This window comes from Trichoderma atroviride, chromosome 1 (assembly GCF_020647795.1).
Source record: "Trichoderma atroviride chromosome 1, complete sequence".
NCBI classification, from domain to species: domain Eukaryota; kingdom Fungi; phylum Ascomycota; class Sordariomycetes; order Hypocreales; family Hypocreaceae; genus Trichoderma; species Trichoderma atroviride.
In genome coordinates this window covers 6034031-6047737 of record NC_089400.1, presented here as the reverse complement: position 1 = coordinate 6047737, position 13707 = coordinate 6034031, and the positions used below count along the sequence as shown (strand labels likewise).

General features: G+C 48.4%; 6 protein-coding genes across 6 annotated transcripts; 3 read left to right on the top strand and 3 right to left on the bottom strand.

Moving 5' to 3' along the window:
• Positions 1-1345: 1345 nt before the first annotated feature.
• On the top strand, positions 1346-2986 carry TrAtP1_002179 (uncharacterized protein; the record flags this gene model as incomplete). The annotated part of the gene is made up of 4 exons (XM_014085551.2): positions 1346-2294; positions 2373-2665; positions 2766-2843; positions 2897-2986. The coding sequence occupies 4 exons, from the start codon at positions 1346-1348 to the stop codon at positions 2984-2986; spliced, it is 1410 nt and encodes a 469-aa protein (XP_013941026.2).
• Positions 2987-4147: 1161 nt separating this feature from the next.
• TrAtP1_002178 (uncharacterized protein) lies at positions 4148-4615 on the top strand (the record flags this gene model as incomplete). Its single annotated transcript, XM_066111343.1, has 2 exons — positions 4148-4303; positions 4364-4615. 2 exons carry the CDS (start codon positions 4148-4150, stop codon positions 4613-4615), a joined length of 408 nt encoding a protein of 135 aa, XP_065967417.1.
• Positions 4616-5441: 826 nt separating this feature from the next.
• On the top strand, positions 5442-7545 carry TrAtP1_002177 (uncharacterized protein; the record flags this gene model as incomplete). The annotated part of the gene is made up of 1 exon (XM_014085196.2): positions 5442-7545. The coding sequence occupies exon 1, from the start codon at positions 5761-5763 to the stop codon at positions 7543-7545; it is 1785 nt and encodes a 594-aa protein (XP_013940671.2). The 5' UTR covers positions 5442-5760.
• Positions 7546-7714: 169 nt separating this feature from the next.
• TrAtP1_002176 (uncharacterized protein) lies at positions 7715-8719 on the bottom strand (the record flags this gene model as incomplete). The annotated part of the gene is made up of 1 exon (XM_014085552.2): positions 7715-8719. One exon carries the CDS (start codon positions 8717-8719, stop codon positions 7715-7717), a length of 1005 nt encoding a protein of 334 aa, XP_013941027.2.
• A 301-nt stretch (positions 8720-9020) lies between these two features.
• TrAtP1_002175 (uncharacterized protein) lies at positions 9021-11557 on the bottom strand. Its single transcript, XM_066111342.1, has 3 exons — positions 11089-11557; positions 10630-11002; positions 9021-10518 (listed from the first exon to the last, which is right to left on the bottom strand). Exons 2-3 carry the CDS (start codon positions 10802-10804, stop codon positions 9275-9277), a joined length of 1419 nt encoding a protein of 472 aa, XP_065967416.1. The 5' UTR covers positions 10805-11002; positions 11089-11557; the 3' UTR covers positions 9021-9274.
• Positions 11558-12469: 912 nt separating this feature from the next.
• On the bottom strand, positions 12470-13282 carry TrAtP1_002174 (uncharacterized protein; the record flags this gene model as incomplete). Its single annotated transcript, XM_066111341.1, has 4 exons — positions 12470-12615; positions 12730-12914; positions 13000-13194; positions 13245-13282. The coding sequence occupies 4 exons, from the start codon at positions 13280-13282 to the stop codon at positions 12470-12472; spliced, it is 564 nt and encodes a 187-aa protein (XP_065967415.1).
• Between the last annotated feature and the right edge of the window lie 425 nt (positions 13283-13707).

The following is a 13707-nucleotide window of genomic DNA, read 5'->3' as shown; positions in this document are numbered from 1 at the left end:
TATCAGGCCATGTACCCAAGCTCGATTTACGAGATGCTTTGGCGGTGTTTTCGGTGTAAAGGCGAGGGAGGATCGATTGATAGACTCTTCTAGGCATAGCTTCGGAGAATGGTGTTGAGAATTTTGCCACAATTAGCGATGGTGGAGCAGCGCACGATCGGAGATGATCGGATCGATTCCCAAGCCACCCAATCATAGCGCGCCAGCAATTGGCTGCCGCATCTGCTGCGCATCCTGGCAACTCTCTTTTCGACTTTAATATGAAGATCGAACGTGAATTTGAATGCAGGGACAGACTCTTGATCCATTGACGATGACTGATGATCCGGAAAGGGTGTACCCGGCTCCGACAATAGCCGATAACGGGTCAGATAAAGGAAGTGGCAGTTTGGAAGCTCCAGCTCCAGCTCCAGCTGCCAGCTCCAGGGCCATAGCCGAGGATGGACGCACCAGGAAGAAGCGTCTCCAACTGAGCTGCGGCGAATGCAGACGAAAAAAAGGTACGCAACCCCAAGACGAGAGAAATGCTCAAATTCTCAATTATGACGGCGACGTGAATGTTTCTCTAATCATTGAGTCAACTGCAGCTTTCCTGTGATCGAAACCGGCCTTGCCGCAGGTGCTTGAGGACGGGAAGGGCAGACCAATGCGAGTTTGAAACCAAGCCAAGGCTCGGTCTGCCGCCGGTTGACAACAGCGCGCAGCTGGAGCAGATCAAATCCAACCATTCCGAGATTCTGAATCTTCGGAGTGAGCTTTTCCAGCTGAGAGAGCTGCTCTCACGGCCTAGCCCTCAGCAGGGACGGGATGCCATCGTCGGAAATGTCCAAGTCGATGAAGTCTCCAAGAGAAGCGACGAGATTGAGGCCAAAGAAGCCATATCGAGCAGCCGGAACATCATTAGTACTAACAATGACAGCCCACCTGATCCAAGAGACAAGTCCCCGCGGGGATACTATAGACGGCATACTCTCTTGCGATTCTTCTCAGAGGTAATCTCTAGCTAGCCCAATCGTTTTCTAGGCAATGTAGGATGGCGGCTAACATGATGGAATAGATCCCACAGCTGTTCCCATTTATCAAGGAGACGGCTGATCAATGGCTTAAACCCTATGGAATCTACATCAAGAAGAACAAATCAGCCAGAGATGATGGCTGGAGAATGAAGATGGCGTCCCAGGAGCAGCCTCTGTTGGCCAATCACTTACCGCCAAAAGGCGACACGGATGCACTCGTCGCGATATATCTCAACAATTTCGAACAGCTCCATCGTATAGTGCATGTTCCAACTTTCAGCAGGGAGTATATGAATTTCTGGACGCCTGGCAGAACGCGGTATCCAACAATGGCAGCCATGATTCTCTCCATACTTGCTGTATCAATCAGTGCCGCCCCTCAAATTGCTGGTTCTTCGCCAATTCCAGCCGTCTATCGACACATGTCTGAGCAATGGATTGCCGCGGTTGACGATTGGCTAAGGCTACAGAGCTCGAAGCATCGCAAGTTGGTGCACTATCAAGTTTCTTGTTTGATATACATTGCTAGGAGGATGCATGTGGTTAACAAGAAGAGGTTTTGGAAAGATACCGGGTCTCTCATTCAAGATGCCATCACGGATGGGCTACACCGCAATCCTCCTTTGACGGATACGCTTTTTATAAGGGAGATGAAGAAGCGGATATGGTTTACCGTTCGCGAACTGGAGCTCCAAAACTCGTTTGAATGTGGCCTGCTTACCCTTCTCCATAACATTGAGTGCGACGTCGAGGCACCTGTCAATCTTGCAGACGAGGATTTTGACGATGCAACCGTGCACTCGCCCATTGAAAGGCTGCCAAACTACTACACAGAATCTTCCTATCAGTTTCACAGCTTTCGAAGTTGGTCACTTCGCCTCGAGATATCCCGGCGGCTTTTTGGATCAGGGGCTTTTAGGATTCCCGAGTATGACGAAGTCCTGCGCTATACTCATGAGATAACAAAGGCAATCAATGATCTCCCGCCTTGGGGGAGTTGCAGGGCTGGCGATAAAAGGGACCCATATCTCTTTTTGACGTTTTCCATGTTGGAGTTTCAGCTCAAGGAGTGTCTTTTGGCTCTACATCGGCCGTACATCGATAGGGATGATGGGAAATATCCACTGTCAGAGAACATTTGCTATCAAACGTCCCGCGAGATACTTTTTTCGAATATCGGACTGGCGAATTTGGGAGTGCAAAGCCTAGCACAGCTTCGAGAAGATTTGTCTCTTTCGTCGCTGCATATGACTCGCATCACCCTGCTACAGCCAGAAGGTTCGTTGTATTATTGCATTCTTCGTCCATCGATATCTCAAGCGTTGCGTGATTGCAACAAAGCTAACTCCCAGGCAGGCTCAGCTAGTATCATCATGTCAAATGCAATGTCGACTGTCGATCTGCTCGAGCAATGTCTCCCCATAATAGAGGACAAATACCTCCGCGTCGCTGATCCCTGGATATTTTTCATCATGTGCACAGCCATCATGCTTATTAAAATGCATCTTGGGAAAGAGTCTCGACAGACAGCCAAGTCGTCTTGCGCACGCAGATTCCTCGATCTGTACTACAAGAATGTGTGGATGCGGCAGCCCGCGGATCTTGCTCAGCAGCAGGCGATTACTCAAGAGATTGTCAACCAAACAAATGTGAGCTCTGCAACATACATCCTTCATCTTGATACTCTTCCCCAGAGCTTGTTCCTCTCCCTCCTCCCGCTCGCAATATTTGCTCATCAATTCCATTTAGGCTGCCGCCTGTCCGCCATCTTCCGCGGACGGAAGTGCACTTCCTACGTCAGTGTGGCTCGATAGTAGCTATCCCGATGTAAGTGTAGAAGATGGTATACTGGTACTGACGCTATGCTAATCTTGCAACAGATTGGAAATGATCCCTTCGATCTCGCTGTCGGGCTGGACGACGTATGGGACGAATCGGGATTTCCACTGCCGGGGTTTCCAAACTGCTAAGCCGGTGGACTTATATAGCGGATAGCTGGAGAGAGAAAGCAGGAAATTGGAGTTGCTTGTACAGTACAAACCTGTCTCTACACATACAAAAACAACAGCCGGTACCGCATATGGTGCTCTTCTTGGCTGTTTGTGTACGAGCCAATCTCATCGTGCGGTTCGTTCTACTCTTTCTCTTTCGCTCCACACAGTAGTCCTGATCTTACAGAATTCTCCGCCGACCACCTCGCCTGACATCGCCAAGATAATGAGTTCAATGGGCGTCGCCCAAAATCCCTTCTTCAGGAATTCACAAACAAGCAATCGGCATGACTCCCTAGTTCCGCGTGTTGCAGCAAATCCAACATTTCCTATTTAGCTCGCATAGTTCGAGAGCACAATGTTCATGCCAAATTGTGTGTGCATTTTGCTTCCAGTTTGCCGATCCCTGTCATAGTGCGGACTTGTTATCCGTATACACCAGTCGCCGACAAACTAGCACATCTGCATCTGTACGGGAAAAGGCACAGCGTCGGAATTCATTACGATCACCAGGGGCTCACGAGGCAAATTGGACCGAATGGAAATCATCCGTCACATCTAGCAGCTCTGCCAGGCGACACGATCAATAATATACACGATCAGCTCGGGATTCTAGCCATTTGCAGGCTAGCGAGATCCGCCAGATCGTGAACCCAGCGCTTGTGAGACAGTTTTGCTTGCAGTAGTTTGATGCATTATGAGTTTCATAGCAAGACTTATTATTTCGGCGTGAACTCAGAGGAGCTCTCGGTATCCAGATTAATAATATTATTTTGAGCTCTCATCATTATGCCTGATAAGCCATGTCAAGATTTACAAAAAGTCTGGTTGGATCGGATGACATTCTTTGTTCTACTGGGCTGCTGCTGTAACGGGAATTACATTTCGGTATGCTGATGCAAAATACGACCCCATAAATTCCCCAAACAGGGCACCTCGGTAGTCTAGACATTTACAGCAGTAGCGCAATGTATCTTGTCATGGAATCTGTCCCTCGAAATAGATGTGAATGCCTCGAAGAGATGGACCATATCAAGTATGTCAGGTATATAAAGGCCCGAAAAGACCATGTCAGTCGTTGTATCCATCATTCAATTTAAGACTGCCATCTTTTTCTCGTCGTCAATATCTACATCCATCATGACAGGCACATTTCGACATGTAGCCAAGGCTACATTTCTAGTCTCCAAGAAAGAGGGACTGAGCGATGAAGAGTTTCGGAAGTATTATACCGAGGTTCACGCTCCCATGGCTCTCGACTTCTGTAAGCGATACGGTGTGCTCGATTACTCTATTGTACGTCTCAGGTTAACCTCTCTAAAAGAAAATACGGCTGACCAACTAACCATGAAATAGCATTTCAATACCGAGGCTGAAAGAGCAGTTACCCGAGCCGCCTTTGGCAACAAGACCTCATTCATCAATTGCGACGCCATCACTACCTTTGTCTTCCCCAACATGGAATCGCTGCTTGCGTCATTCGCAGATCCGGAATATGAGACGAAGCTGGGCCCCGACGAGAAAAACTTCGCCAATGACCAAAAGTTACAGTTTGCCGTAAGCGACGAATTCGTGCTGCTGGCAGGCGGACAGGAGCAAACGAATTGAAAGTTTCTTTTTGGGAGACACTATCTAATAGCGCCTAAGCTTCGTATCCATGATTTGCCGTATTAGGCCGCTGAGATGGTGGGGGGCTGCCTTCAATTATCTAAGAGGTGGTCAGAATTATGAAACTCTGTATAGACACAGGCCACGTTGATTTGACAGCACTAACCAAGTGCTGATCGACGTATTATATAATGCCGATACTATATCATTTATCTTTCCAGCCTTGAGATGATGGCAGTGCTGATTGTGTGCGTAGTCTTTTCTCAAAGTTGAACCCAGTTCAATGTCTCAGCTTGTCTCTCGTACCAGGTTTTCTCCAGCTTGACTAGCTGTCGTCGTTGACAAAGCAGCCATGGTTATCAACGGCAAACAAATCGGGAAGAAAGGGATCAAATAAGGCATCGGTGTAGTTACGGCGGTGTTTGTGCCTTTCTTTGTCAACAGCCAAACAAAGTTCAGACAACTGGTATACGCGAAAACTGTCGTCATCATTCCTACTGATAACTGCTTAGTATACACAGTCGACTTGTCCATTCGGTGGCTGAACACTAACACGCAATCTTACCCTGCCGTTTTCTGAACTTGCCGCTGCCAAACTAGTAATCTTAGATCAGACTCGCGGATCTTGAACCGACTCCTACCGGCAATAACAACAAATGCATGTGCTCCACGCCCTTGGGACCCGAATTAATCAGAAAGCTGTGTAAAGGGCGTTTTTGAACCCCGGAAATAACCAAATAATCGCGCGATTCAAGACTATAAAGTGTCTTATTTAAGCCCGGAGTGATCGGTGTGATGGCGATGCGTCGGTATAAGGTGGGGAGGAGGGAGAGGAGGTGTTTCGCTGACCCGACTATCCGTCAAGTGAGCAGAGACATTTCGAAGAGCGAAAAGTATAATAGGAGCGTTGGACAATGTTTGGAAAATGGATTTGATTCTGAAAATCTGTGCGTGGACTATATTGCCAGGCGGTGTATGCTATAGCGGTTGCAGCTGCCACGTGAATTGTGCCTGACACCTGCTCACCTCAGACTCTATTCTCTCTGCGCGTCGATAATATCAGCTTCTTTTCTTCCTTTTCTTATTCTTCTTCTTATTTTCTACCAAGGTTCCCCAACAACCAAAGAAAATACAATTCCGACATCATGGCGAATCCGGATTCAGAAGGCCAGGAGCAGATTGACCTGTGCGAGTACATCTTCAAAAGGCTGGTCCAGCTCGGCCTTGGATCTGTTCACGGAGTCCCTGGAGATTACAATCTTACCATCCTCGATTACGTCAAGCCAGCAGGCCTCAATTGGGTCGGAAACGCAAACGAGCTCAACTCGGGCTACGCCTCTGACGGTTATGGAAGAATCAAGGGAATATCGGCCATGGTCACTTCTTACGGCGTTGGCGATCTCTCTGCCATCAACGCCATTGGAGGCGCGTATGGCGAAAGAGCACCCCTTGTGCACCTTGTTGGGACTCCTCCTACGGCTGCGCAGGAAGCCGGCGCTTGTTTGCACCATTCTTTGGGCGACGGCAGGCTTAGAATCTTTGCAGACATGAACAAGTTTGTGACCGCGGCTCAGGCTAATCTGACAGATGTTGACAAGGCACCGGCTTTGGTCGACGCAACTCTGAAAACTTGCGTCTTGGAGAGCCGTCCCGTCTACATCGAGCTTCCCACCAACTTGGTCCATGCCAAGGTGCCCGCCCCTACATCACCCATTGATCTTTCAGTGCCCGGATACGATGAAGAGCACGAGACCAAAGTCGTCTCTTCAATCGTAGAGGCAATCCAGAAGTCTAAAAAGCCAATGATTTTCGTGGGAGGAATAGCCGCTCGTTTCCGAGTGACTGAAGAAATCAATGAGTTTGTACGGCTGACTGGCATCCCTACGGTTACTATGACTTTTGGCAAGAGCATCGTCAACGAAAGTCTACCCAACTACCAAGGCGTTTACATGGGAGCTATTGGAGACACAGTTCTCAAACAGCAAGTCGACGACGCTGATCTCGTACTGGATTTTGGTCCTATGCATTCCGATGTCAATACCTTTGGTTTCACGGCTGTGCCCAAGGCAGACGTCACCATAACAATCGACCAGTACTCGGCCAAGTTTTTTGGCAAGTCCGACACCTCCGGTCGCGCCTATTTACCAAAGTCGTTCATGGCCAAGCTCCTGAAAGGCATCGGCGCAACAAAGCTGCCTGAATATCCATTCAATCGGGGCTCGACTTACCCGCCTCATCTGCTTCAAAATCTCAAGCCATCCCCCAACAAGGAGAGAATAGAGCACGATGAGTTTTGGTTATCCATGTCCAATTTTCTTCGATCTGGAGATGTTGTCCTTGTGGAAGCCGGAACAGCCATTGCTGGCGCTTGTTCAATGGTATTGCCAGACAATGTTGTTTTTATAAACTCAGGCCTATGGCTTTCCATTGGATATACGCTCCCAGCGTTACAAGGAGTCGCTCTAGCTCGTCGAGAGCAGCTCAAGGAGGGTTCTAAAGAGGCTGCCGGGTTTTCAGGCCGTTCCATCCTGTTCATTGGTGATGGAAGCCTCCAAATGTCAGTTCAAGCTATCAGCGATATCATCAGGAACAAACTTGACGTCACCATCATCGTCATCAACAACGATGGCTACACGGTCGAGCGATATATTCACGGATTTGACCAAAGCTACAACGACATCCAGCCATGGAGAAACACACAGGCGCCGAACTTGTTCGGAGCGATAATCAACGATTTCGATTACCCCGTTGAAACTGAGCAGGTTCGGAACTGGGGTGAGCTGCGAAGTCTTTTGGCGCGCCCGGATGTGAAAAAGGGCAAAGGCTTGGCTGTCATAGAGATCTTTATGGACATGAAGGATGCTCCCCTCCCTCTTAAGAATTTTGCTGGCTTTATGGCTAACAGGAACAAGACGAACGGGAAGAGTTAGTTATTTTGTTCAATGTTATAGCTATCAAGATTATAGCTTGTTTGATCGCACAAATGATAGTTGATGACTCGGTAATACAAGTGATACAATCTCGAAACTCTTCGCATCTCGCCAGTAACAGTTTGTGAAAAAAGAGTCGCTTTGCTTATGCTGTCTATAATTCCCAAATTCACTGCTCGTCGCCTTCAACCACCCCCGCCACTTCCATAATCAGACGGTTAAACAAATCAGAGGGTATCTCATCCATATTCCTCTTTGTATAGTCGCAGCTCAAAACAACCTCAATGTCGATATCCGGATGCGAGATGAGCATGTCGAATACCTCTTTGTGCCCCTTGACGGCTGCTGCGGCTAGAGGCGGCTGACCATCTTCAGGGTTCACGTTGATATTGACCTTGCCGGTCTCGAGGAGCAGGCGGACCATGTCTGTATGACCCCGAGCTGCTGCAAAATTGAGCGGTGACCAGCCGCAGTGAGTTCGAGCATCTGGATCGGCGCCTCTCTCGAGCAGAGTTTTTGCTTCGGAAACCATATTATTCATTGAGGCATAATGGAGAGCTGTGTGTCTTTCCCACCCAGTCTTCTCATCTATCGACACATCCTTGCAAGTCAACAGCAGCTTCGTGATTTCCGTCGGACACGCCATGGCCACATGCAGTGGTGCCATGCCATGATGTGTGCTTGTTCGGTTCCAGTCGACTTCGGGAAGAGTCAACAGATAGCGCACAATATCGGTGCTGCTAAATGTCACCGCGGTCATTGCAGGAGTCCGATCGGTAACTACCATATTGACCGATGCTCCGCCTTCCACAAATCGCTTGAATACATCGACTCTATCCTTCCTAGCCGCCCAGAAGAGACCAGTACAGCTGCCGTGCCGGATGCTCCACCTGTAGAGAATCGGGTTGGCAACAGAGTATAGACGCCTACAAGTGCGAGCAATGCGTGAGATTGTCCGAACATTGGCCAAGGTAGCATAAATGTCGAACGGATTATTGATCGCTTTATATACAATCATCCCTAGGAGTTCGTTGGGCAAAGCATCGAGATGGTTGTTGGCCTGGACTTTGTGGAAATCAAGAGGGGCAGGCAGTTTGGTACAGAGACCAAGCGTTGGAAGTATATCATCGCGATGGTGGCAGATTTGAGTTTCGTGAGAATCGGAAGAAAGCATCTTTGCGAGCAGGCATCAAGAACTGAAAAGACGGTCAAATTGAAGCGAAAAGTAATGGAAGGGGTATCGACCAAGCCTTGTAAGTTTACCATGGATGCTGCAGCTCCATGAAGGACAGCGTGCTTTATATACGTATGTTTCTGCTGCTCCAAAGTCTTTAGCCGAAAAAAAGAGAGTTGGAAGCATGGAGGGAAAGAAAGGAACAAAGAAAAGGGAAGGAGAAAGGAGGAGGAGAAGGAGGATTCACGTCGTGAAAGAACGTAGAATTTAGGTTTGGCGCACGGCTGCGTGGCAGGCATGTGACGTTTATTCCACAAAGACAAGCAGGTAGATACATGTATATATAAGTACTAAAATGAAATGAAATAAAATAAAATAAAATAAAATAAAAGAGCCACACGAAATATATTAATAATTTCAACATAAAAGAAGGAAAAAAAGATTATCCGCAAAAAGTCATTCTGTTGCAACAAAGGAAATAGCCTCGCCTTGCTATCTGTGATGCATCACAAGATATCCATGCATGAGAAAATTGACCAGGCTTTATATCACCCACTAGATAATGCCATTGCCGTCGTCGTCATTGTTCTCAATCCACTCCATTGGGTCTGTAAAATCTTCCGAAAGGTATTGCTGCTCTCCAGGCTGGTCATGAAGAGACTCCAGTATCTCTTGCATCGCGTCCTGATGCGAATGCTCTAGTCGATAGACACTTTGCAGTGCATCACTATGATTGGGAGCAACCAAAGATTCACTGCAGTTGGCGGTGGCAGATTCCGCAGTGTCGTCACCAGGCTCCGCTGGCGAAGGAGTGGCTTGAACGGCGGGCATATCGGCAGGCATATCGGCAAGCAAATCGATCTGATGCACCTCCGCTTGGCACTCACCAAGAATGGGCAATACAGCGTTGCCTTGGGCAAGCTGAACTTCTCTGCAGGGACCGGATCCCAATGCAATGGCATTGCGCATCAAGTCAATCGGGCTGCCGAGGTGTCTTGTCTCTAGAAGCTTTTGAAGCACGCTGCTTGACCGTGCATCCCAGTTTAGCTGCTGATTTTCGTCGTATGTAGGTGATAGATGCCGCCAAATATTGGACAAAGCACTTTGACGAAGCAAGTTGCGCATCCTACATGTGAAGGACCATGCTCTGGGCTTATCCAGGATACTCTGCAAATGGGTGACGACGTGGGCGATGTATGTGTCTCTTGCTGGGCTCACTTCAAACTCCGATGGTGCCTCGTAGACTTGGCTGCAGCCTTCAAAGCCGCACGCAAAGACAGTCTGGGGACAAAGCGTGATAACCTCGGCATCGTAAATCCTAACGCGTACCTTGTGATAACATCTGGCGTGCTCTTTGAAGGCTCCCAGCCACTGAAAGACCCTCCGGCAGTTGGCTTTGGGGCAGACCCACAGATTGTTGGTATGGTGCGTGCTTTCCAAGTGACGCTTCAGGTCGCTCGGCCTCGACAGCCTTTTATAGATTCCGTATTCGCTACAGAAGCCACAGATGTACTCCTTCTTCTTTGGAGGTTTCTCTATTCTTAAATCGCCCGTGTTTTCTTCGCCCACGATCTCTGCGACGCTGTCATTTGCCAAGTTCAAAAGCGCTTTTTCTGCCGTGAGCATTTCTCGTCTTTGTTGGGTAGCAGCAAGCGTTGCAAAGAATGTCTCCTTGATAGGCTTGAAGGCTGTTCCAAGAGTATCTAAAGATGGCGCTATTGTAAAAAGTGAACCCGTAGGTATCGGGCTCGGCTCGAATTCGGGTGATGTAGAATCTACATCATCCCCAGCATCGTCTTCTTTTGGTATAATGTATTAGCCATGTCGCTTTGACGATATCTCCTCGCATCTCGTTGGCTTATAGAAAAGATGTATCCCTATGTAACGAAGAGCGTAGGGGGAGTACCTACCTTGTAAAGGCGATGACCGGGATGGCAATAATGGCAGCGCACATGCTTCTTCTTCGAGCAGCTTTTGAATCTGCTCCATGGAATATGTATCCAAGAGATATCGGACCATGGGGCGGCCTACACGGTCTTCATGCGACGGGCCATTGCCAGGGGGGCTGTGTATGAGACTCGACATGGCTCCTCGAGGCCTGGCTTTGGTGGATATGTCGATGCCAAACTAGCACCCCAGTCGTTGGTAAAGAAGAGCAAAGCTCCAGGAGGAGTATTTTGTAAGCTGTGGTGGGCAGAAAATACCCTTCTAGAGGCTAGCTGCCGCTTTTCGAAAGCAAAATCTGGTGATCGGGGACGTGATGGGAATCCAGTGATGCCGCAACTGAATTGCCAAGGTGCTTAGCGAATAGCCTCAAAGATGGCAAAAGGATGGCCACAAAACGAAAGGAACAGCGCTCGAATACATACCGGCTATCTTGACATATCAAGTCGCAAGGGGGCGAGACGGCTGGAGACACTGGGAGCCAGGTTGGCCGATTGGGCGGCGATGCAAGACTGAACAAAATCTGATGTCTCAGGAGAATGTAAGGGAATAAACTGCCTCAGGTCTCGGGAGCCAACTGAGCTGAACTGAAGCCTGCTGGAAGGAGCGAAAGGAAATTCAATATTGGAAGCAGGGCGCGGCGAGAAGGTGGAGGAGCGATCAAGTGTAAGCAGCTGAACTGACCGAATCCCTGCACTTGACCAAGCCGAGCAAACAAAACGAAATTACCGTATGCTGCTTGGGTGTTTGTCTGAACTGGACATGACGCACAGTTTGCTGCTTTTCCCCGGCATGGTTTATTGAATCAAGAAGAGAATTGCCGAGAGCTGAAAATGAAATGTCAATTTTATTTCACCTGCGCTAAATACGCCATGCATGAGCGCTTGCCAGTAATATTATGTAGACGAGCGTTACACCAGGAGTCAAGATGTCATCCGAGAAAAAGCAAATATGCATTATTCTGGCCATCTTAGTAATATCGCTGCATAGCCACGTAATAGCACTTGTACCCAGCATGCATAAATCACCGAAATAATGGTCCAATAAAGTCATTGGCTCGACTCTGCCACTGTGCTCGATACACCACGACGCTGCAATCTGCGGAATAGAGCGAAACAACACATCCGCAGCATACCAGTCAATCTCGAGCAAAGAGCCAGATTAGGCATCTGCTTCCGTGATCTTGTCTGACGGTCTGATCCACCTTTGATCTACGGATACGGCCCGAGATCCAACACTCCGAGGCTTGTGGGGACGGGCCGCTTCCCGTCAAAATCAAGGGCTAACGCACATATATAGGTAAGCAAAAGCAGTTTGACCAATGTTGAGAATCCGTCAACCAGAAGGATCGTTACATGGCATCAGCTCGAGCCAAACGGATGTGGGAGTACTGCATTTTCTAACATCAACTATTGTAGATCTCGCTGCGGATGAAGGAACACGACTGCAGATCTCTCTAGGCGCGCGCGTGTAGAACTTTGATCGACGCGAGATCCGACCGGCGTTTGTGTAATGAATTGCGGCATATCAACCATACGAGCTAATTTCGACGAGATTATACTTTCAAATATCCATGCACCTGTATCTTCATATATTACACGTCCGTTTACCCAATCCAGAGCATATATGCGTGAAACCAGCCCTCACGCGCTTCAATCGCTGCAGTAGTCCATCATACTATTTCTCTGCCTCCCCATCTTTCCTTGTAGTACTGCACGGAAGTGCAATCATCGGAATACTCTGTGGACTTTGATGAAGTCTGGATTTTTCTGTATTCATCCGACTTTCCAATCACCACGATTCAGCCTAGTATCTGCACACAGTGACATCTTCGTTGGACTTTGTAATCATGAGAATCGAGACGATGACTCCATAGAGGCCCAGGACTTCGGCAAAAATAAGGATGAGAACCATTCCAACATACAGTCGAGGCTGTTGGGAACTCGCTCGCACTGCATCAGTCAGTCAACCAGAATCCGTTGGCTTATCGCAGCTACCTAAAACACAAGGTGACACACGACTGTCTCTTCAACAGAGAGTTGCAATGTTGATTGCTCAAGACTTACCACCGGCATCTCCAATGATACCAATCGCAAAACCAGCGGCCAACCCACACAGGCCAACAGCCATTCCGGCACCAAGCTGCATAAAACCTGTGTGGGCGGCCATTTTCTCTTTAACGCTGTTGGACATGATGACTGCGGCAACGAGTCCATATATGGACAGGATTTGAGCCATGATTGAGCATAGACTGAGTTCGTTAGCCTTTCCCATGCCATCTGCCACTGCATTATCTGCTCCTCTCGTATCTCGATCGGCCTCGTAAGAAGACGTACGTATTCTGCATCAATCGATCGGGATGAAGGACACCGGCAGAGAAGATGGCAATGGACGATTTGGCAGTGCCATAGGCTGCGCCAAATGTTGTGAATATGATTGCGAATGCGATTCCCATCGCTGCGAAGAAGGACTGCAGAGTATCAGTTGCTGTAAATTTTGCCTCTCGGAAAGCACTAACAGAATACATGGGACTGTGCTCATTAGCAATAGATAGGAGCTATTCCAGACAAGAGATACATACCACCGCTCCACCGAGGCAAAAACATCTTGGTCATACATCCTATAATGCGACTTCGCTTCACGTTGGCGGTCCTTGATCAAAGCAAGAGTTGGCACAAGGAGGAGGGCCTACAAAGCGGAGATTTATAGTGAGGCGCCAGAAGGATTTCTGGAGTATAAGCACCACATTGTTAGTAGCCTGAGGGATTGTTGGAGGCAGCCAGACGAAAGCGCAAAGGGTACTCGACCCGTTTGGCACTAAATGGCTGCTTGTTGGGGGTGTCAGATGAGCACCGTTGGAGTTTCCACGTCATTTCAGGCTCCATGTACAGAATCTTTTTCCCCCATGCTGCATATCTGCCATTTGCAATAGGCAGTTCGAGGAAACTATACGTGCGTCGGCATGTACTGCACCTATTCCCATCGGCAGTGCTAGGCTTTTTTCCCGCATTCACAACAATTCGCCAAGATCGCGTATTCTTCGT